This window comes from Homalodisca vitripennis, chromosome 2, assembly GCF_021130785.1.
Source record: "Homalodisca vitripennis isolate AUS2020 chromosome 2, UT_GWSS_2.1, whole genome shotgun sequence".
In the NCBI taxonomy this organism is placed as follows: Eukaryota; Metazoa; Arthropoda; class Insecta; order Hemiptera; family Cicadellidae; genus Homalodisca; species Homalodisca vitripennis.
The window spans coordinates 88,874,363-88,900,721 of record NC_060208.1 but is presented as its reverse complement, the minus strand read 5'-3'; the positions used below and the strand labels follow the sequence as shown (position 1 = coordinate 88,900,721).

Sequence of the window (26,359 nt, the reverse complement as noted above, 5' to 3'; positions counted from 1 at the left end):
CCCGGTTCTGAATAAACGAACCAGTTGAGTGTTGGACTGGAAGCAGTTATATTCATCTTTATGTCTGACTTGGTAACGGTTCTAGAATATACTCTAGTACCAAGAGCAGACTGTCCCCGCCAGTTTACTTTGTTGCAGAACTGCCTTTATAAACTGTAAACAACGTATTAAACCGACACGATCTCCACGTTATACGATGTGCACTATCAGTGTGCTATAAACCATAAACGAAACGTTTGCAATAACATCGTAGTTTATACCACAGCTAAGTCTAGCTATGTATTACTGATACTTGGTTATGCTACCCATTCGTGTATTGGACTGAGTTTAGCTGTATACAAGTTTACGTTACTGAGTGACGGTTCTAGAATATACTCTAGTACCAAGAGCAGACTGTCCCCGCCAGTTTACTTTGTTGCAGAACTGCCATTATAAACTGTAAACAACGTATTAAACCGACACGATCTCCACGTTATACGATGTGCACTATCAGTGTGCCATAAACCATAAAGCAAACGTTTACAATAACATCGTAGTTTATACCACAGCTAAGTCTAGCTATGTATTACTGATACTTGGTTATCCTACCCATTCGTGTATTGGACTGAGTTTAGCTGTATACAAGTTTACGTTACTGGGTGACGGTTCTAGAATATACTCCAATACGAAGAGCAGACTCTCCCCGCCAGTTTACTTTGTTCGGAACTGGCTTTATATAAACTGTAAACTTCGTATTACACCGACACGATCTCCACGTTAATACTATGTGCACTATTAGTGTGCTATAAACAATACAGCTAATATTTACTATAATATCGTAGTTTATTACAGACTAGTGTTTTAGAGTAAAATAATTTAAATTAAGCACTACATACAGTGGTTTAATTCTTCCTTTTGATTCTCAACCTTTTGTAGATGGAAAAATAAAACATTGGGGTATTTTTAAGCAAAGTTATTAATAGCTCACTCAAAATATTTGGGAATTGTTTCCTAAAATAGAAAGTTTACCCTGATTGAACATTTTTTTTAAAGCAGTCCTTCTCTTAGGATATATATTTGGAAAGGAAGGACAAGATCTTTGCAAAAGATTATTGGTTCTCTATATTTCTTATTCGGAAACGTTTTGATTGATTAATACAATCTGGATGCCATGTGTGATTGAGATACAATTTAATATGTATTGAGTATTCCATATCGTATGTAAAGTGGGGCCTCATACAAAATGCATGTGTTTGATCTGGAATTGAAATCCTCTCAGTCAAACCGATAGGTTCAATTTGTTTGGTTGCACAAGATTCTCATTTCCTCATTTCTTCAATCCTTCTGCTTCTGTAATACTATGCAGAGGTTATTATTTTATTTTGTTTTTAATTTAATTAAAAAGGTAATGCAAAATTAGCCAATATATGACAACAGACTAGTTATGAAAAACCAACATTATCGTTAATGCATGAACAATATAGCGTATAAAAATGTTTATGCCTACATTAGACACTAGTGTCCCTAATAGTAAATTTGCTGATAACCAGTTTGTTTATTTTTAGAACACAATCTGGGTTTCTTGAAACCGATAGAGGAATTTCTTCTAAGAGAGAAATCGATATTTAATGGTTAGATATTTGACAAGGATAGCGGATATGAGTTCTCAAAATTTCGTGCTTTAGGTTTTACATGTGACGATTGCAATTCTATTATTTTTCAAATCTTTATATTGTCTTAAATATATCACCTTCATAAAAACTAGATTTAAAACATTCTGTCAGCAGCAATGGCCAATCAATTTAAAAGGTGCTTATTATATGCTGATAAACTTATCATAAGCTTTCCGCCAGTACTTTTCGGATTATCGCTCGGGAGCTGGAAAGTAATGTCTATCATATACGTAAACCGCTTAAGCGCTGAGAGTTAGCCTTACAAAATCCCCATTACTATTCTTATATCAGATTTACTTCGCAGTCCAGCATTAAAACTACGTATGCAAATCCAGCTGATCTATAATTGCTTTCATTTTCTCCGTCGGTCATTGATGAAAGAAATATAAAAACTTATTGTATCTTATTTGTACCACAAAGTGACTGACTGGTCGAAGTGTGCTTTTCCGTCGATTTAACATTTAATTAAAAACCACTTTTTGGATAGTAACAGTGAGTCAGCTTATTGATTGAAGGATAACCAGGGCCGTGTTTGTGTTATAAAGGTCGTCCCACTTCCATAAACACTGTGTGCAAGCGATTGCCGCTGCCTGAAACGTCACTGTGCAGCCTCTCTGCCTTCTCACCCTTCATACGCCCTGTCATACGTTTCTTTTTTTACCCCAACATTTATTAAATTCGGGTTTTTACTAAAACAATATAATACGCATTAAATCAAAATAATAAAGTCTTATGTTAAGCTGTCTGTATACCACTTAATAAATACTCTCATTAAAGACCAGAATTCATAAACCGCTATGTAATTTGGTTTGTTTGTGTATTTATACGATGACTTATATTTTTATATTTCATAACATTAAATTATGGTACAATTTGAAACCAACATGCTTTTTTAATCAAGTCATTTAAACCAAGTCATTTTTGTCATTTAAAAAATGTCAGTCACAGTTATTTTTGGATTGACCTTGTCTAATCACTTCTGTTTTACTACATAACTGATTCCAACACTGAGTCCAGTGACATATCAGTCAAATCCACCAACGTGTTTTATTAATTATTTGGTGAAAGCAACGAGGAAAGTATAACGTATGTGGTATTTTTTAAATCAGTAAAACACTGTCTTTCTTTCTATTTAGTACAAATTGGGTCGTTGAATTTAAACAATTACTCCAGGCCTACACCTCCTGCCTGCTGGTCTAGAAAAATTATCAAATTATCAGTTGAATTATTAATTCTCTCTATGATTTTTAAGGGCGCCATTTTATGCTATATTGGAAACCCGGGTTTCCAATATAAGTATAAATATATCAGTTGAACTGATATATTTATTTTCAAAAACACGTAATCCATTTAAATAAAAGCCAATCCTAAACTTAACATAATCTATTTAAGTTATTATTGTATTATTTAATTACTCAAGGTAGTACTTGTGCTCCTCTATATATCCAACGGTCTTAGCTCTGAGATCCACACAAGATTAGGTGGATGGATCAATGATGCTAATAATACAGGACCCCAAAACGATTACAGAGTACTGTGGTTTGGATTTAGAGGGGTATACAATATGTGATTCTGCTGGGGTCCTTAACTACTAGCTTTGATTTTATTAGTTACACACAAGATAAATCATTCATAAGGACGTTGCACGATGAGTTTCGGGGGATTGTTTCAGTAAGTTCTGAGGTCCGACGCTAGGGTCGCTTTGCTTAACATACATTGTTACCGTTCAAATGTATGCTATCTGACTTTTTACTCCACAGATTGCTGTACTATATTAAGTACCTCGCTTTATAGCATTGGATGAGTTACCTCTTGCGTAAATAATAAAATCAAAGCTACTAGCTACGGCACTGCTTACAACTCCGTGATTGCTCGTTGAGGCGCGAAGGACGCCCTGATTATTACGGCCAGGTGAGATCAGAATTGCCCGGGGCTTTGCTACGCTAATGTGTGACACGGTTTGTGACTCACATCCAGTGAAACAGGTCAATGTTAAGGTCGAACCATGGCCGTAGCTTGAGTTCGGAAAACTAGGGGATCAACATGTTGAATATTTGTAAGTTGAATACATAAAGTTTTATCATGGAAAATCTGAAAACGTTAAGACCATCGTAAACCGGTAGGAACGTGTCAAAGAAACTTGGAAAATTTGGATACAAATACGTATTTTTAAATTTATTAATTCCAACTTTGTGTATCTACATATGTTTGTATTCGCTTCTTCACTTTTTATTTTAATACTAATGCATAGCGTTCTACTCGAACAAATCTTTGTGATTACAATATACTCTAATCTACCCTCATCCCCCTAACATAAATTTCTGGGTACGTCTGTGCATAACGAAACCACACGAATACTACAACAGCAAATTGTTTGGCACTAGTTGCATATACAAGATCCTACCTGCATACACGTATGGGTGGTGAATTATTAGTTAAAAGGTTTCAACTATGTTTACTTTGTTTAATAGTTCTTAAAATCTATTTAGCCACTCGTTCAAATTGGAGAGTTATAAACTCTTAGAATAGCATAAGTATATTCTACAATTAGTTAAAAATCATCATTAATTAATTCGTTACGTTTTTGAACTACCCTCTTTACATTCGACATTGCATCCATACAGGTACTGTGTGGAAGACGTTTGTTTGGACAGCTATTTCTGTTTGGTGACGTATAGATAGCACGAATTTTTAAAGTTGTAATCAACTTTAATATTCTAGTAAGGAAATTTCAGTTGTTTTTTTTATTTTTTTATTTTTTATTATTACCGAAGCTTACTCCTCATCTTATGTCTGATATTTTCTGTAATATATTATATGACGAATTTAAGGTATTTTATGTAAGAGTAAATACGTTGCAGCGGCTTAAAAGTAAACATTTATTTCTTTTACTGTATGAGAACTGCCACTAACCTACATCTGATAGTTAAAAAATGTTTTATTACCTACATAAAATTTATTGGTTCGTTTAGAATTGACTAGCGTAATTAAAGAGTGCGCGTGCTACCTTCACTAAAGTTGTAATTTTCAGTTATTGGTCACTGAAATTACTTAGATAATATGTCGTATTTCTATTACAATTTCTAAAAACATTATAAAATATATGTAAATGCTTGTGTTTTCGGCTATTTTAAGTCAGCAATTTCAAATGACTGCCGTCTTGAAATGGATTATGATTAGGATTTAGAAACGTTCAGTATTTATTATATTTTTTTATTGAATAATCTTTTTATTCAATGGAGTATTTTCACACAGCGAAAGAGTCAACACGAGTATAAAACTAACAAAAGTCCCTCAATGTATGTTTCCTCAACAGAAATTAAAACTGTGATGACTTGCCACAGGGCTTCATACTCGGGCCCGTGAACAAACAATCTTTCTCAGATATTACTAAAGTAATGAACTCTATGTTTGAACAAGGTCACAATGTTTTGGTACCAAAGCTAGGGGCTAAACACTTTATCAATCCTGCACTTCCTATTGTACACATGGCGAAATAAGCTGTAGAGATCGTCCCGTAGTTTTTGCTCGTAGAGCTTTATAAATCAGACATTTTTGCGTTTCTAATAACAATAGAACATTTTTGATCCTTTAGAAATTTATTAGTTTACTATTATTCGTGAAAATCATTATAGGAAAGTGTGTGAGTAAATTATCTCTATGACTAATTATTATTTGAGTTGGAGAACAAGTTTTTTCTTCTTTGCATCACTTTCACTGTACCCACCAAGAAGCATGTTGCGAGGAGTCTGATCATGTCATCGAGTTTCTCTCACCCAGATGATGCGGTCGACTCCACGCATCGGCATCAAATCTTCTACCTGCGGCCATTGTGCTAAAGATCGATTTCAACTCATCGCCATTTCCTTCCGCTTTCTTTAGAGCATTGCGAATTTCACCGAATCTTCCAAGGTCATCCAGCCTAAAGTGAAACCGTGTATAACTATGAAGCGGACGCTTCAATAATTCTAAAGGGATTCTCTATATATGGCGTCGTGAGCGTATTTTAGTTTTTAGTGAAATAATGTATAAGTAGTAATAATATGTTTAATTATCTCTTAAAAATGTATATATATATATATATATATATATATATATATATATAGAGGTGTGTGTGTGTGTGTGTGTGTGTGTGTGTGTGTGTGTGTATATATATAAAACCATTTTCCTCACCAAATTAATACTTCAACTGTTGGTTTGTCATGGCTCATTGTCATACAGATACTGTAAGTTAATATAAGAACAACCTCTACCGAGAACTATAGGATCCATATAAGCGTTCCTATCTTCATAATGTTGTTTATAGGCTTTCACAAGAAACGGGCTATTATTATTCAAGCCCTTCCTTCTTGAACAACTAAGGCCTAAACAAAATTTGTCATGTCTGTTTCAAATCATGAGTTATTCTTTTTTTTAAGTTACTCTAATATGTCCTTATTGAGCAATCTTTTACAGGCTTGATACTCTGGGAACTCCTGGATATGTATTTTATCTGCTCCCATTTATTTATTTGTTTCAAGATAAAAAAATAAATACATTGATTTGTTTCAGCTGATATATATTTTTATAGGTTACTGAATTCACAGTACATAAATTTCTATTTCGTGAAGAGGTACTTTAATCTGACTTTTTGTAACGCCACCATTTTTACATTTATTAATTGTTTCAGCCCACTTAAATATTTATGAGTATTAAATTAATAACCATTACCACCTTCCGAATGTTTTATTGGCCGTACGCAGTAAGTAGCTTGTGGGTGGCTACCGTTGCCGGTCTGCCACCTGCCTTGAACATGAGCCAAGATCGGGGTGTTATTTGTTAACATAACTTAGCGAAACGAATTGTCTTCATTATTCTGACGTTACATCACAGCAAACACATTTTCATGTACACATTTACAGCTGTAATAAACTCGAAACATATGTGATGTTAATAAAGTAAATAATAACTAAAATAACTGTGTTGAGGCGTTGAGATTACTGTTGGCGAGAGAAAAGAAGAGACCTGGCCCGTGCCGGCGCACAGCTGTTTACTAGTGTGTTGCCGCCCGGCAATTTCAGGCGCTTCGCCCCACAGCCAACCCTGCGAATTGTTTATCCTAGCAATGGAACAGTGAAACAATAATGGAAATTACGAAACAGGGCGCGGCAACATACTAGTAGTAACGCCTGCAAATTTCAGATAGGCCAGAATCCAGGTCTCTTCTTTTCTCTCGCCATCAGTACATAAGGGAAATAAATCAGTTACAAATTAATTGAGTTCTGTGAGTTTACATAAAACCCAATTGATAAAGTAATTAATTTGTGTATATTATTGAACAAGTCACCATTGTAGTTTACACACAGGGGTAGGGTCACGAAATTCCGTTTTTCAAGTTAAAATGCATGAACATTAACTTCACCGTAAATCGGGTGGAGATTGCAGAGAGAAGCATTATCTTCTTGAAATCTCTCACAGAAATTCTACCCTAGTGAATTCAAAATGAGATTAGATATCAACACCTGGTCATCTATCCTTTCCTTAACTTCGTCATTTTTTTCTTTATTATTGCTATACCTTTGTGCTTACATTTATGAATTATTTAGGAATATTGTTATCATAATTCGCCATTTTCATGTTTAAATGCTTTTGTTGCAGCCGCGACCGCCTCTGTACAACCCGGAGGACTACGCGATGTCGCTGAAGAAGTGGGGGCGCCGCGCCGAAGAGGCCAAACAGCCCCCGAGTATCATCGCCCTTAGCACTCCTCAGCCCGGAGAGATGAGCCTCAGACAGTTCGCCAGCGTCACAGACCTCCTCAACAAACTCAAGGTTGACCTCAAGTTGGCTCTCGCGAGGTTAGTCTTACCTTTTCCAGTGATTAGAGTTGTTACTAATTATATTTTAATTTATTTAAAGTCCATGTCGAATTCTATATGCTTTTCTACATTGTACGCTAGTTAGAGTGACTGTTCTGCCTTTTAAAATCTCATAAAAACCACCATTGGTTAAACGTCCGGTGATGTTCAACTATCGTAGGGGTTCGTAGATTGAAGCAATTCTAGTACTTTACCAATAGAGTTATAGTCTTACAATGAAATGGTTATATGAAAATCAAATACACAAGTTGATCATTTTAAAACTAAGTAAAACCGTTTGATTTTGGCTACTTTTATAAGCCAAAATTGAAAAAGATTGTAAGAAAAATCAGACTAAACTCATTAATAACGTTTAAACCCAAAATATATTCGTGGTACATACTGATTGAACAATTAGGAATTGTAGACTATGTAACTCGAGAAGGCCGGAAGGTTATCTGAGTACAAGGATAAGTTTATACAGATCACGCAAGGCAGTTACCCGCCCATCTGCGGTTGATCCTTGATCCTGATCTTTTGGTGCCGATGGCTATATTATCTCTCTACTCTCTCTTCATCCTCACCAGTACCAGGTCGACTTGCAAGTGGCGTCACCTGACGGTATTGGTGCACTCGGCTTTCTTCATCATCAACTCCAACTTTCATTGATGGCTCAAGGGAACTGGCTTTGCATTCTTCTAGAGGAGAAAGTCAGGCGTACTGTTAAAATTCCGACTGATAGACTCATGTCTTCATAAATGTTGATTGAATCTTTCGTCATACTCTTCTGGTACGCTTCAGTATTGTTTGTCAAGATATAGTGAATGTTTTATTAACCTATCCGGTTCGAAGAATTGTTTTATAGACTAGTAGTGAGAGTTTTTAATAATTCTTCTACTAAAAATAAAAAATATATTGTTTTTTTTTACTTTACAATTAATTTTTAAGATATCGTACAATGAATATGATAATGTTAACGAAATACATTGAATTGAGAGAAAGAATGGTTAGAGTTTTTATTTATTTTTTTAGCTGTCTCGTCTACAGCACTCCATTTCTCTTTCTGTCCTGAGGTAGCAAAACGTTGGCGGGTCAGCTAGTTTATGCTTAGAAATACAAAATATTGAAACTTGAGTTGGATACTGGAAAGTTGCGTTCTAGATTCATAACTTAATTAGCTGTCAAAAATATTGGTTATCTCTACAGTAAATAAATTTATTTAATTGCCCATAGGAGTATTTTTGTACACTATTTCTGAATAAAATATGCTCTCTAGTGAATAGTTTGTCCTCTAGGTATGTGTGATTGAATATCAAACATCCAAATATCTTTACTACCTTCAGGACGATTACAGGTTATACAGAGTGTAACAAAATTATCTAAGCAAACTTTAGGATATTGCTCCATTGACCAAGAGAGGGTAAATACTAATGTAACCCATAGTATATATCTTTTCGTTTACCTACTTTACGAGCCTAAATATATGGCAAAACGTTCATTGTTTACATGTTTATAGAATCATTAACCGTGCATTACAACCTTAGCGGCTTAACTTTACATTATTTACTGACCGCTTTTTATGATATAGGTCTTAAAATGTTTTATAGATTAAACAACTTTTATTATTCTTTACAAAATCTTGATTTGGTACTGCAAAGAAAATAACTCTACAAATTTCAGTTTTTGTATCTACTAGTTTTTTTTTATAATAAAAATGAAAACTAGTAGATACATACAGACAAATGGTAAATGAAACGAAATAGACTGTTGGTTGCATTTAGTTTTTAGATTTTCTTGGAGAGATTTGTGTAGAGATTTTTGTTACACTCTGTATATACGATAAACACTAATACATTATGTTAAAAATAACGTGGTGTAGTTTAATCAATGGAATAAAAAATATCGGTTGTTTCCTGCTTCATTTTGGTAAACTGATAGAAAGTATACTTACTGTTCAGCTGCTGAAGTACAACATTGTCGAGGAGCCAACCTAAAGTCTCTCGGTAGTCCTCAGAGTAAACACTCAGCTGCGCTAATCCGCCAATTATTGGTCGAATCGATCAACTGTACTGAACTGGCGAAGCAGGATCGTTTTCTTTATTGTGTAGTGTTTATATGTTGCCATTTAACAGTGCTGTTAAACCTTTATCAGGTCTTAACTGTTTAAACGTTGGGCTTTTATTTACTCCTTCTATGGTTCATTGACATTTTCAAGTGTTTCTCTGGGTATTGTTCGTGTAATAGGGTTTACATAGGAGATGAAGGATTGTAATAAACTGCTTGCTCTGTATGTAATTTACATTTATCTGTATTATATGCTGAAGCAAAGGCTCCGAATTAAAGAGTCAGCTTGCAGACAGAATAAATGTGTGAGTGAAAGTAAACCGTTTTTATAGATACTACAATGTTTTAATTTAATGTTGTGTATTTAGAATATTTTTTAAATTCATCATACATTTTATTTCTAATATAATACTAATGTTATGCGCTATATAAATGGAGAAGTGTTTGTTCTCCCTTTAAGAATCTGTATCTAATATTCTTTATTCTTAAAGACTATCTTCGCATTTAAAAGAGAATTCTCACTTCATTTAATTTCAGCTAAAACAGATCATAGATTATTTATTTCCTTAATATATCTCATCTCTTTTATTAACTTGTACTCATATCAACAATAACTATCCAGTTTATAGGATCATGTATTTCAAAATAAGACTATTATATCATTTTATATGAAGGCTTACAGTTGTGGAGAAATATTTACTTATTAGGGCCCAAAATTGTACGTTTGATCGTTGTTTTCATTTCTGATTTGAAACCTTAAAAATCAGATTTAATTTAAAAAAGAAGGCCTTACTCTAGCTTTTCTCTAAAACATAATTTATTCTGAAACAAATCGTTCAAGACGTGTGCCTACAAGTTTATAAGTCTAAGGCAATAATAAACCACGGTCTATTCAATATAAGAAATGCTACGAGTATTTTATAATGTTATTCTTGACTAATGACGAAGAAAAAAGTGCCGTATTTTTCTTTAACAAAGAGAATCTAATAATTTATTCTTGACTAATGACGAAGAAAAAAGTGCAGTATTTTTCTTTAACAAAGAGAATCTAATAATTTATTCTTGACTAATGACGAAGGAAAAAGTGCAGTATTTTTCTTTAACAAAGAGAATGTAATAATATTAAAATCATTTGAAATGTAATTTAAGTAATTCATTATGGCCAGAATTGCATCACAAGAAGTGATGTACCAACGCAAGATATAAAAATATACCTCTAATATTTTGTGGGATACTAAGAAAATAGGGAATTCAAATTCAAGCTCTCCGTAAGAAGAGCCTATAATCCCTTATTGTAGCCATCCCCTCAGCTGTGAAGGTGGATAGTCATTACCATGAGCACATCTGCTATACGCAATGAGACATTGTGCGAATGTTTCATTCATAGATCCCAATACATAATGCATGGATCATATATCTTGTTTCAAACGCTAGACATAGTTACCTCTCAACTCGACCATTGCTGAATATTAATTTATTTTTGAAATATTTAAGCTCACTATGTTATCGTATATTCAACTTTATTTTGAAACCTCATATACATCTCTGTTTCTTCTCACTCAAAAAGTTATATATAATTATTAACTTACATAAACAGTACCAACAAAAAACAATAAATACTGTTTCGTATTTTTAATTTTAAGTTAACCAGTGAAAGTTCATTTGAAAGTGTAATCAATAAACATTTCCTAGACTAAAAGAACGCAAGTAGCAGCAACATTATTTAAAGTATCGCCCGGTTAAAAAAACCACTTGATTGAGGTATTTCATTCAGTCTCAGAAGCACAAAGTGAAGCACAAATTGCAAATTATATTATTAATTAATTTAAGTTCAAATGTCAATTACTTATAGTAGGAATTGAAGAAAATGTTCATTTCCTTTTGTCGGTTCTGGCCACCTAATTAAAACTTTCGGAATCTAATCAAAACTTATGACTTGTTTAGAATAATTAATTGCGATTAAAATTATAAAGGAGCAAATACGATTCGTTTAAAACACGTCTTTATTAGTAATTCGGCAGTTTTCATTACTGCCGGAAATTTTCAAAATTAATATTTTATATAATCAGACGCATTTCCATACAGGCTTAGAACATTACGTTGTTGCTCAGTGTATCGCTTTTAGAATTAATCATAATATGCCGAAAAAAAACATGTTCAGCTTAGCATGAAAAATAGGCCTAATTCAAAATGTTATACATTATAAACTAATTTGGTAAAATAATTTTCGCCAAAATAATTTAAGTATTAGAAATACATTTTTTCGATGTATAAGAACTCCATTGCATGTTCGTCTCCAACAAACATTCTCACGTTTGCTTCCATTTCAGAATAATTAATCTCAATAGTTGATTTCAAAACGTTTTTGAATTTTCACAATTTTACAGAATGGGCAAAAATCTTTACAATTTTTTAAATTCCTTTTTCTCTCTACCATAACAATACAATCCATCACTTCTACTAGTGTCTGTATTTTTTTACATTTTAAAACATAAAACACATATAACGTTGACATATAAGTTAGGAATTATTGTTACTAAGCGGAAGTGTTGTGAATTGTGATAAGAAGATGTGAAGAAGGATACAACTGTAGTATTTGATCTACTGAAGAGTCATGATGTTATGAATTATAAACAATTATGGAACTGTTTTCTTAACACCACACAGTTGCAAAATAATCATACAACACATTCTCATAAAAGATGTGTTGATTTATCGGGGTGAGATAAATAAAGTCGGACATTGCACTGTTGAATGACCCTCTTTAAATAAACATATTAACTGATTGGCAAACGCAAAATATAATATAACATAAAATCGACTGCAATAAACTACTAAGTTCAGCCGTTAAAGGTAGTAATCAGGAGAAAGCTTTAAGGAATTAAAGTTCTTACTGTATTTACTTTATTTATTATATTAGGAAAGTTAAAGTAAACAAAATAATAATAATAATAAAATGACACTGGCGGTAAAATAAGCAAATAGAACTATACTTCATATGACATATCTCTTATCTGACAAATCGTATGGTAAAGTTTGATATAGTAATTTAGGGATACCCTGTATAATATTCACTATCTAATAAGAAGGCACAAGTAATGAAAAAGCGACCTAACAAATTCCCATGGTTTCTACATTATCATTTCACCCCTCTTTATTTATATACGTGAAAAAAATTGAAATTGTAGTTTTCATGATTTCACGTGCAAGTGGAATAAAACTTTAAAGCATGCGATGTTATATAACATACATTATATTCTTCCTTACAAAAATGCTGTAATGTTTTGAACATAAATATGATTAGATTGTCAATACTTGTTTATGTTTTAACGGACTTTGACAATTGTATAGTGCATGAAATACATAGAGGATAACAGACAAATGGTTGCATTTTGATAGATAATAAAAATTTTGTAGAGTTTTTATGAATAAATGGAGGACAGAAAAATGAAAAAAAATATTTTAAGCCAAATAATGATTGTTTTTTTTGTTTTGAATATATATTATTATCGTGTAATGCAAAAACAAGTGTTTGGTATAACATGCTGTAATAGTCTACAGTAAGACATGGTCGCCAAATCTGATAGACCACAAAAAACATAAACAGCTGAAATTATTTTCCGACATATGAGGTAATTTTTTGGGTTACATTTTATAAGTTTTTCATTGAAACGCTTAGATTCATTTAATATCAGATTGCAAGTCTTAGATACAGCAAATAAAAAACGAAAATACTTTTATCACCGTTTCTTTCCTTCCTTACGAAACCTTTTCTTGAGGAATCGATGGACAAAATTTAAATTAAGAACTGGATTGGTAAAATATCATATTAAAGGATTAGAAGAAGGAGATATGGAAAGCAAAAAATTAGGATAACACAGAGCAAAATAGTGGAAATTTAAGTCTTTAATTATGGCAAATTGAATATCTATTTAATTTTATACACGAGATTTATCTAAAATGTAATCATTATTATTAAAGAATCTATTCTAGAATCTTCCAAAAATCCTGTAAACATAATTTTTGAGATGACAGAAGGTTTTCACCTCTTATTAATCTGTGTTTATTTGCATTATCAACCATTCTTATTGCCTCATTCAGATCTATGTAACGATACGTAACACGACCTATATTTATATTTAGGATTTTCATGAACTTATTCCGGGGCGCCACCGAGAAGTACCTTTGCACAAAAATTACTTTTTTTATGTTCCATATTGATGTTACAAGTTTAATTTTTAACTAAAACTTTCAAAAATACCAAACTACCCCTGGGATTTTTGAACAACCCTGTATGTATACAAAACCATATAAATACACTGTTGAGATAGTCTGGCTAGTGAAAGCCGGTAATAAACATTGAACAGTCCATGCTTAAACTATACGTCATGTCCTCAGACCAGTGAGTTAACGAGCCGGTAGAAACGATAGCAACTGGTTGAATTAAATCATCAACTATTACCAGTTACATAATGAGACGTGAAAGCAATTCGTATGTTGCCGGTAACGTTTCATTTAAACATGAAAACGGAACTGAAGAAAGCAGTCGACAAGCGGGAGATACGCGTTATAATTGGTGATAATCTACCTTCTAATCACAACTGCTTAGAGAGCTTGGAACAGTTTCGAGCTCGTTAAAATAGTTCGGGCACCTCAAATGTAAAACCGCTTTTACTAGAAATACCGGCCGCTAACATATTTCCGAGTTGAGCTCATTAACTGGAATTGGAATCTCGGTGACCTGGCTTTTTGAAACTTTGGGTGAAGTCACCCCTTATAATTGGTAGTCAGACGAAGTTAAATTACCCTAAAACACACAGATTTGTTTGCTTAGGATTGCCTCTCGAAAGTTTGTTCTGATTAGAACTTAAATAATTAATATGTTTACTTAATTGAAATTTAAGTGATGTTTATACTGTGAAAACTATTTTCAAAGTTGAAACTACTTCTGTTATTTGAGAAACCGTACTATTTGTTACTTGTATATTTGAATGCAGATCTAAGATAATTAATTTATGTCTTAAAAACACTCTATGATGGGTAGACAGGGCACCGATTTGAACCTAAGTATTATAATTTGTACTCCTTATGGACAACATTTATAGCACATGTAATATTGTGTCTTACACACATGCTAACCCATCACTTCAGGTATTCAAATTAAAACTTGCACAATAATAATCTATTTTTATTCATTTGTACCAGGGTATTAGAACTTTCGTCATCAGGAAGAGTATTCACTTCTGTCGGGCGATATATTCCAACCCAGTGCCAACGTATTACAATTTGTACCACCTTTGTAATACAATTGTGAATTTCTTAAAGTATATGTAATTTGATTGGCCAGAAAATAGTAACTTGTTACTTTTGAGTTACTTCTAAAATTTTAAGGTGAAACTTCCATGATTCACCCCAAATCCCCATATACCATATCATCATTGTACCCATATTTTTGTCACAGTTGTATAATGTATATTATCATTCTAATATTATTAAATTAAGCCGAGCCAGCTACATGCTACCTGGAACTTGCGGTATTTCCAGTTGAATATTGAAACTAACAAGTAAATAATTTACTTTTTTTCTTAGGAAATGCTTCAGTAAATAATAGTTTTAAAACTAATACAACTAAATTTTTGTTCAAACCATCAACTTTTTTCTTTCTACAATAATTATTTTCTTAAATCAGTGTTGTTCTCTTTTCTCTATGGCTCTAATACAAGTCAATGTGAACTCATTCACATCTCGAAAATGGGACGTTACTAGAAGAATTTTCTTGTAATCCGCTTATTTGCTTATAACAATAATTTAAACTTTTAAGTTTTAAAGATGATAAAATTTTTAATTTAAAAGTTGATTAATATTCCTACCATTAAAGAGTCATCATTAGGTATAAACCATGTGTTATATAAATACATTTTCAAAACTCCTAAACACATCTTCGAGATGGCCGCTACTATGTATGATATCAACCTTTCTTCCGTCAGTGACGGGAGGGATAGCTTGGGTGTAAAGTGGTGTTTTAATTTAAAATAGATTCCAGTCGCAGTCCGTTTCCCATTATTCTGAATTAGCAGAAATAAAAAGTATATTATTTACGTTTAAAAGGATATCCCATGCTATACACAAAATGAAATTGTTGTTTGCTGAATGCTAACAACTTCATGTTAGGTCACATGTATAACAATGATTGATGACAGACGGAAAACTTTCGTTGTCATCGTGCTTTCTTCCATTCTAATCCTCGCCAGATCATCCTTTCCGTTTAAATCCAATTGTGGCCTTCTCCATACTTTCCCTTCCTCGTATTGACAATCCGTTACTGATTTTATGAAGAAAAAAGAGGTTCTCATGAAAACGAAGCCTTGTAATCAAGCTACTCGGGAAATAACATTTCATTATGATTTGAGATTAGAATATTTTTGAGTTCAGCGTATTCTCGATCTCTCTGCGAATCATTTTATCCTTTGAAGTTGTCAACAAATGTTTGCTTTAAAAATATTTTTTCTTTCTTTTTTTGTAAAGAAAAGATTTAACCAATTTATAAGACGTTTTTCTCTGTCCATTCCTCAAAGTTTATATATCTGCGTAGAGATCTTATGGGAGGATTAAGGGGGTGATCGTGAAGTTTTGCGCAAACCCAAATACTCGTTTTACTCGTATTTTTCATGTCCGCCAAGCGTTACGTGGCGTATTTCTACTCGGTGTGGACACTGGTTTGAACAAACTCTATGGCGGCAGCCGTTAGAACTGCTAAAGTATACCTACGAGGGGATTGTAGGTACAGTTCGAGGTGATATTCTTGTTAATAAGTGTTTCCTTCCAGGCAGGATATGTACCTACCTGCGCTATCTGTACTTCAGACTTAACATCTGAAGCCGTAGACCGCGCATCCAACGGTTCTCCACGTTAGTACTATTACACTGAGTGCCACTTAGCTATACGTTTGTCTCCTGAACCATGCAACAGGGGTAGTTCCATATTGATAAAATCGTGGGAATTTAATTTATTTCTCTATGCCATACAACGACTTAATGTAGTAAGAATTTAGAATTGATTATTATGCGCTACGTCTTTCACGTATTCTTAAATCTGATATGACTATGTCCTAAATTTTGTGATTACATATTCAGTTTATTTCAAGGGTAGCCTAAATCTATATTTAAGAAACGTGTATGAATTACCTTACTCGTTTAATGCTTACAGAATTGGGGGAAGAAGTTGTTATTTTACATATTTTTACTTTTTTATTTCCTCCAGTTTTCAATGTTTCATTTCGTATTTAGTCCTTTTTTCCATAAGTTAATTATTTTCCTCAAGTTGTTATATTCATCAACTTTACTGTTCACTTTAAATTTCATTATAACATCTGTAGTCTATTTACACCAGTATTTTCTGGATAAAGCATGTAATATTAACTGAATATTTTCCCTTAAAATACAATATCCCAAACTAAGCTTATGAAGGTACTAGTAGGATTTAGTAGGATACAAAAGATTAGAAGATGATTTAGTTTCAAGATCCTATGAGAGCACAGGAGAAATGTGGCCTAGACAGAGCGGATGCCAGGACCTGTTGCTGGGCCAATCCAAGCCAAACTGCGGCTGCCAACCCAATTTTCAGCCACAAAAACCAGAGAGGCCAGTTTAATCCGGTTGTTTATCTTCGTTTGTTTTCCATAACTTTTGACTTGGGCACCCAGCCAACAACAACTAAGCCTACCATTGCTTGTATCGGTTAGCCCACGTTTGCGGTTAACAAAATCCAAAAAATCTGGATCTAATATTTTTTGCTCAAAAATCCTTGTTAAAGTTTCAGTTTCTATTGACTAGGTCAATACTAGCTAAATAACTGTTCGGAGCGGACTTATGCGCCTATGAAATTTCTCTCAGTTTTAAATTGCCAAGCCAAGCAATCTGCAACTTCGCATCCGAACAACATTTCCTCATCTACAGATTTTTGGAAATGCAGATAATAAATATTTTTAGAGCATATGTTACACGGAATTATTTATTTTCTTATAAAATCAACTGTACCAGTGTATATTTCTATAATGCTATTTTATCATAAAGTTCAAAAAATCAAAACACCGTTTCATAATTTTTTGTAGTACAAATCATTATTAACTCCAGACTTAAATGTAACTTATATTGTTTTACTTAATAACAATCTGAATCAACATTTAAATTCATCAACCTTTGAAAATAAATGTCTATTGTCAAAATGCAATATGCATTCCTTTGTCCCACATGTTCCCTAATTGTATTATATTATACAATATTAAACGTTCTAATACTACAATGACTCGTTCTCTTTAATTAAAACGTTGTTGTATTCGGGAATAAAATTAGCATTAATAGGATAAATTAGATAATGTATGCATGTACGATTGTACGTACACTTAGTTTCAATTTTTGTTGTCATTAAAGCCGTTTTAAATTATTTTATTTACAAATCTTTAATTAATTTTATTATTGACTAGTAGGCCAATCATTAGTTTATTATTATCACCTACGTTTTCCCAAGTCACAAAATGTCTAACATCGTATCAAACTTTGAAATTTTGTCTCATAAGTTTGAACCAGAAAATTTATACGATAACGATGACCAGTCGGCTAAGCCTTAGAAATAAGATTAACTTATTATTGAATAGTTGACCAATGTTTTTTTCCATGTTGAATAGTTAACCATTGATTTTTGGCCATCGTTTAGTTCGCTATTGAATTATCAATAGGGTTTCGAATTTATCGCTTATCAGACAAGATTTCAAGATCTAGAGCCATTGAGAAAATCCTGCAACACATGTAGTACCGAAATAACGTCTTGAAGTGAAACATTTTACTAGTCATTTATAACATAAAATCTTTAACAACGTTTACTGCATAATAACCGAAAATTACTCGAAAACTGGTCGCCTTATACGGTCGGCCCTGGCATAAACTGAATGGCAGCCAACAACTACGTGTTCTACTGTAAGAGTCCTATTGTAGTGACGTTGGCAGCTTTGGAAGCACCAGGTTAATACCCCTGCAGACAGTATAAAGGCACTCCTAAACTGCCGCAGTGAAAGTGTTAACTACGTGTAATTTAGTGAGAGAGCGCTACCGTAGTTTAACACAATTTAAAGTTATCCGAGAAAGTTTGAATGTAAGCAATATAACAAATTAAGGTTTTAACGAGATTAAAATATTGAAGCGAGAAAAATTAAATTTATTTGAATCAAAACTAAAGAAATCTATTGGATTTGAATAGTTCAAAAGTTCAAAAATATTTTCCTATTTAATATAAGCCCATGGGCCAAGTTGTATATAATTTTAAAGATGCATGGTGTACAAATTAAATCTTGTACGTATCGAAGGTCGAGTAGGTTACAATATTGTTAAAATCATACTTCTTTTATAATGAACATGTGTCATATAAACTCAAACTGGGAACTATAGTCTCCCAAAGTCAAATTTAATTGTAATTTTGTTACTCCTTCCAGCGTGATGCATATTTAATATTACTAAATGTTATCATATGTTGGTTTTCTGATAAGTTTAGTACATTGAAAATGCTTAAAATAAGTTTTTCTGGACTCTAAAAATGTCTGATTTTGAATGGGAAATTTTGGGCACGAGATAGACGGTTTTTATTATCAAAATTCATTATGCAGAAAAAAATAAATTTCAAAGATATGGATGGCTCCGGGAAGGATCCTGTCACTCGCCCGCTCTATCAGTCTATACTACTGGACACAGGGGAGCAAAACTTACAAACTTAATTATCTCGACAACGTTGTGTAGTAGTGAAAGTTTTAGCAAGATACTAAGTAATACAAAATAAATTTGACTTTTGTATTTCTACAAAAACTAATTTGCATCCATAAGACTCAGCTTAACTTTGCGTGAGGTCGATAAAGAAACTCCGCATAAGAAAGTTGCGGCTGTGAATCAATATAAAGAATATTAAGAGAGTTAAAATATCCAGTGATATTTTTTTTCTCTGATCATATTATTATAATTTATTTATAAACCAAACGGCAGTTACTTAAACATCACTTGCATCGCCACCAGGGAACGAGAGGACATTGAAAGTCAACATTGTCATCGAATTAAAACGGCCTTCGTGTTGTTTGTTGATGCTGCACTGATTCAACTTTTATTTTTGTTCCTGAGGATTGGTTTTAAATGTATTATCCTAAAAACATTGATCTGATAAAAAATTTTCGTTTTATATTTTTAACCCTCTCAATGCTCTTTAACTGACGCGAATGAAGATATATTTCTTTCATGCTTAGAAGAACTTTCTTTTTTATATAATGAAAATCTTTGATGTGTGAATTAAACTAAATAACATTTCTGTAGCTTATTTGGATGGAATTTTAATTTTTATATTTATATATATATATATATATATATATATATATATGTATTTATTTATTTATTTATTAAATAGTTATTCAACAAGGCAAAACGTTTTGTATCATGGGTTAGCAGCTCCTACAAATCCAACTCCTAATTATGTAACTGACCCATTCAAAATAGCGATTCTAAGAACTGGATAACGCCCATCAATCGACCCGAGCACAATTTACTCCTAAACGATTACTAACCCATTGAAAGCACAAAATACTCGCTAGCTCTCCTAGACAGCTCCACGAGTCGATTTTGACGTTTATGATGACGTAATAAATATACTATCCTTTAGCAGTTTCACTATTTTTGTAGTGCAATTCGGTTACTTTGATGAGTTTTGGAAAACATTAAAATATAGTAACTTTCTGTGTACATAAAAACTATCTTTTCATAAATATATTCGCTTATTGTGAGGCAGAGATTGGCACATATATAAAAGACAATACTAAGGAATAATCACTAACAGATGTAATCAATCAATTATTTTGAAATAATGAGGATATCGATCATGTTTTAATCACATGTATCTTCAAAATTCAAATTTTGGCACAATTTGTTTACTTTTGTAATCGTTTTTGACATGTGTATTATACGAGTAAAATTAACGTTAAAATTGATTAAATGTTTATAAAATTTGATGAAGTTGTTTTAGGGAGTCAAAAGTGTTGATTTTTGGTCTTTCTTTGCTCGAAAACCGTACAGTTTATATAAACTCTTATAAGAAAACCATCTATAAAATGTAAATGGTTCGTTGTATTTGGTATTTATCTTTAATACCAGTACCCATTAAACAGTTGTTTTAAGTTATACACTTACATGAAATCGCCCTCATTTTGTTACCACATGAAATATTTACAAGTGTTTTTACTGTTTACTGCAGGGAAATTGTGTTTGGCGAAACAATCGACCGGTGTTTTATTTCCTGAACAGCCCGTGGGCCGCGGCTCGGTACCCTGGGGGTTACTAGGCGACACGGCGCTGTAAGGGAGAACTTATGTAGCGTCACCGGTATCCTAGCAACCAGCTCCATGGCGCGGCGCGAGTTCTCTCGGTGGTACATTTTCCTGTGCCCCACAGGACTTGTAAATATTACCTCACTCCGAGGTCTCAGAAACACTCGAGTTTTATCGCCATTAAATCTTCGTAGTTGGTAACACGTCACTTCACAACATTTTGTCACGATAATGTGTGATAGAAATTGTTACTACCACCTGTCACTTGATCTGTCTGATTCAAGTATAAATTTAAAATGTTGCTCTTATATTCATGTAACATTTTAAACCCCCAAAAATACAGTTTTAACGGAGAATTAAAAAGAACATACATTACTTTTTATATTTGGCCTAAATAGAGGCCCACCAAAATTTTCAATTTACTTTGCCTTCCGCATTGCTTTATTACTAATTACAATCAATAATTATTAGGTTTAACTTTTATTTTTAGTATTTTGATTACTTAATGAGGGTTTTATTAGCTTTGACGCTATACGTCTTTAATTTATCCACCACCTTGAATGACGGCGAAGATTATTATTACGTTACCGGGCTACTTTCACAGCGTGCAGAACACCTTACGTAAGAAATCCATTGAGTGTCAATAACACACAGGCTTGTACTGTTATTGTAAACACTATTTAATAATTACGACGTCTCTTATCACAGTTGAACAACTAATTTTGATTCAAAGTCAGTAGCGTCGAGTGATTGTGACGGTACAAGGGTTAAAATAAACTTTTAATTGCCCTAGTGTTTGGACCCGTGGGGATCATTTCGACCAAATAATTGTACCGATTGCACGAAACACATGGGGTGGAGATCTCTGGTGGAGAAATCGTAGTAATAAATACACTAAATTGCGAAGTTGACATGCAAGTTAAATTGTGGTAATAAAACTTACACACACCACTTCTTGGTATTAAATAAAAATAGAACAAGATAGAACATAGATGGTATCTGGGAAAGGGCTTATTAGTTCCAATGTCCTTTAGAATATTTCCTACAAACCTCGTTTTTAATGAAACACAAAATTTACACTTCCATAAATTAAGACGTGGAGTGACAAGTGGGTAGACTTGGCTCAACATTAACTTTAGACTTCACAGCGCAAAAGTTGGTAGTCCAAAAGAATTGTGGTGAACTCGAAGTGAGGAGAATTTAATACAAAGTCGAAGTGAGAAAAATGAGAACTCGCCTAAGACAAAATCGCGACTCAACAATTAGCCATTTATCGAGACAGCTTACATTTACGCCAACGTGGTCACGTCAGGTGGACACCACTACAAGTTTTAAATCCGGAAAATAGAAGTCATCACAGTTTATCTCGCATGCAATTGCTAATTTATAACGCAAAAAAATATAATCTTATAATTGCGAAGAAAGCGCGCCAGGCCCTTCCCGGTATGCGGGTTGTCGGCTACAACGTTTAATAAAGAAAAAAATACTACACGTTCCAATTCGATTATCACTCCCCCAAGAATGTAGCTTCAAGAACGTCAGAAAAAATATTAATAGCCAGAAACGAGCAAAGTTGTGTAAAATATTTACACCAAAAAACAAAGAAACTGTACACAATGGAAAAAAATGTATTGTGTAGCATATATCTCTATTTTTGAGTAGAAACATATTTGTGTAATTGTTTTCAAAATATGCTATATGATTACGAAGTTGAATAACTTTTGATCCAACATTTTAACAAATGAAAGGAATATAATCAAAAATTTTAATTTTCTTAATTATTCTACATTTTTTTATAACACAATATTCTAGGTATATTGTAAAAGTGTATATGTGTAACAGCTACTCTAAATGTGTGTATAAATAGTTCTTGACATAGGTTGATGGTATTTGTGCGTGAGAGATTGAACCACATCCATTCAAATGAAGTTACTTATAGAAAAATTGTGTTTCAAAATGTCCTAAGAAAACATGTAAAATATAAATTACATGAATTAGAACTGAACAAAAAATCAGTAAAGACAGAATAAGATGTAATAATCAAGAAAAACCCATGGATTAATGAATTACAAATAAAAGTAAAGGTAGACAAGGTAGATTGAATCAACTTGAGAGATTCAAATATGTAAGTTTGATAATGATAATGTAATATTCCAAATGAAATAAACACTGTTAAATTTGTTAAATTGCACCTTCAAGAGGATAGTTCCGAATCAGAACAAATGCTCATACTAACACATCCAGCTCAAACCATTTCTAAAACCAACCTTTGAAAAGACTGTTTGCCATTATTAAAATCTCTTTATGGTACATATTGACCTGTTTTGTACCACAACATCCCATCTTATTATCACGCAATAAAGTGACGTTTTACTCAAAGCGAAATAATTTGAGTTTGGTCACTGTAATAATTCTCTCTTTCATATTCGGTTCTAAAAAAAGTTAAAAGTTGAGCCCATTTGTTAGACATGCTCCCTTTGTTCATTTTCCAAGGACAGGTCTGAACGAAGGAGTGGGGTTCCCTTGTGGGGATTTGAGCTAGCAGCAAGAACATACTGAGCATACACTTACTCAACATTCTTTCCACATATGTCCATGATTTGGTTGACGTCACAAAGGAAAAGTAAAAGATAATTACCCCAACTTAACTACGGTATAATGTGAACAGCGTACACTTCACGTTTCGTGTATTTTACGAATAAAACGATAATGATTTGCAAATCTGAGCCTAAACTTATGAGCTCATGCTACCACAGTCAGTTGTTTGACCCGAGGTGAAATTCCAACGTTACCTAACATAACCCCAAGAGAGTAAACGCAACAACGGTCTGCCAATATTTATTAAAGAGGTCACCCAGGCCCCGGCCTACTGGAGGTATAATTTAATTCACTAAACGACGGTCGGCATCTGATAAACCAATCAATGAGGCAGCCTACAGCCTTGTTATTGCCTATTGTTGATTCAGGCACGCCCCTCCCCCTACCCACCGAGCACTCTACTTCGATCTTGTTTGAAAGTTTAGATTGTTGGCACATGTTCCTCACAGAATGAACCATGTACGTTGATTGTTATTGCATTTGTATAAAACATTTTTGTTCACTATTTTGTTCTTTGACTCTTGCTTTTCAAATTGAATGATTTGCTTTCTTTGCTTGTCCACACAACGAAAAATGTTGAACTAAAACGTTCAAAATTTAGTATTGATGTCGACTTAAACATAACTGTTCTTTCATTTTGTTTTGCTTGCAGTATAAACGTATTATAAAAATTATGGTGCATGATGATTTTATCTCGAAGGCAGTGTGACAACGAGCACATTGATTGGAGCAATCAGGATCGCTAGGTGGCGATCTAAAAACACGGTTTTATTCTAATTGCAAATTATTCTAAAAGACAGAAAACTCGCCTGACACAGACTTTTAGCAGACATCACTATCACACTGTGTATGCCTACCACAGCACAGTCCCTCGTCTTATGCGCTTGAGAAATGGATCTCAACTGGAGTTCTTTGGAATGACCCACCAGACTTTCAGGAGGCAAGCCCTCTCGCTTCCATCTGAGTCTAATCAATTTACTTTCTAAGTCGTTATATTATATTATTGTTTATAGTGTTGTATACCTTATCTTCTATATTTTGTTATTATTATTAGATTCGATTACCTTATATAGTCTATTAATGTTATTTATTACCACGAGTTTACTGGTTGCTTTATGTTAATGTACGTTAGCGTTGTTTCATTGTTACGGTTATGTTTGCTATTATTGTTAATACTGTTATTGTTATATAAATGATTTTCCTAGTGTTAACACTATTTATTGAACCACTGTTTCAGTACTAAGTTTGCTTATTGATTTGGCTTATAGCTACACATGTTGGTTGGCGTGCTTGCAACATGTTATTGTATTGTTCCTTATTTATACTTTTGTATTTTTTCTATATTATATATTGTTATCTTAATATCCTTATATGTAAAATGGTATATTGCCGTTAATAAATAAATAAATAAATTGAATTTATAATATATGACAGATAATCAAATAAAATAATTTTGTTTCGATGCAACTATTAGTTTACGTCACGTTTACAATGGGGAAACTAAAAGACATGTAAGTGCGTCTAAGAAGCTATTGCAAGTGTTCCTTCCACAATTCAACTGGATTCGACCTTTCTGATAGAATCCATAATAATTGATTTTAAGGATGATTTTTTTAACTGGACCTCATGTGCTAAATTTCTTTGGTGCATATTAACAATACTGAGTACATAACGATGAGCATATCTGGAAAATGTACTTAGTAGATTTTTTAGATTATCCAATTTAGCATCGGAAATGCAGTGTTATGAATATTTGGCTTTTGCCAGAACGGTTTAGCTACTTCCATAACTTAAAAATATGACGAGTCCTGTAAAAGAATCGCCATCTTGAATTATATAAAAGTATACCTACATCTGTTGTAGTTAACCTAGAAATAACCATACTCAATTTGAGCCTAGACTGCCACTAATATTTGCGTGAGAACTTCCAATAGACAAACTCGGTACAATATTTATGTGCAGGATGCAATCATATCGATGCCTCACCGCGCCGCGGCGAGAAAGTAGAACTTGTTTAAAATCTAACGGATAAACTATGTTATACAGATTGGATTAATTACACTATATCATAACGTCGCTTTCCTTTGCCTATTTTGCGCTTTCGTATAGACTATTTTACTACATAATAGTACATGCTTTTTATGGAAGAAATAAAGAAACCAAATCTATGACTCTACTTTGTTTGAAGGTTATTTTTGACGATGGAAGGATTTTGAAGGAAACAGGATTTTTTCCGGACATTTGCCCTCGTTCAGTGAAACACGAAATCAGTAACACTACGTTGGTTCTTTACCTGAAGAAGAGATCAGATTGCAGATCTCGAAACGTAGTGTTACTGATTTCTTGTTTCACTGAACGATGGCAAATGTCCGGAAAAAGTCTTGTTTCCTATCTCTCTAGCTGGATTTTTATTGTGCCTCGAAATCTGGCTTAGCTTGTTTGTATTCTGATAAATAATACAGCTGAAATTTCTACATACAAAAATGAAACTTGAGAAATTTCCAAAATTGTACTACTAAAAACATTTTTCCATACTTATCAGTTAACTAAAAAATTAAAAATATTATATTAGAAACCACACATACTGCCCTGCCTATAAAAGGCTACGTATATACATAAAACATCAACAAGAGATGCGTATGTTTACGTCTGCTGAACGTTTGGTGCACATAAATAGGAGATAAAAGCTAACAGATAACGATCCAATACTGAAACAATTACGACAACATCCAATAATAACGTTAATGACGTAGCTAAAGGCGGCGCTGATTTCTGTTTTTACGCTTTTAGTTATTTCCTAATTGGATCTCTCATTAGTGTTTAATTCCCTGCAATAATTACAGACTGTGATATTATCT

At 33.1% G+C, this 26,359-nt stretch overlaps 1 protein-coding gene across 1 annotated transcript in view; it reads left to right on the top strand.

Annotated features, from left to right (window-relative positions):
• Positions 1-26,359, top strand: part of LOC124354342 — a 146,446-nt gene that overhangs the window by 99,117 nt on the left and 20,970 nt on the right. The window contains exon 3 of the mRNA XM_046804716.1: positions 7,290-7,489. Coding sequence (XP_046660672.1) covers positions 7,290-7,489 — 200 coding nt within the window. The remainder of the gene's footprint in view (positions 1-7,289; positions 7,490-26,359) is intronic.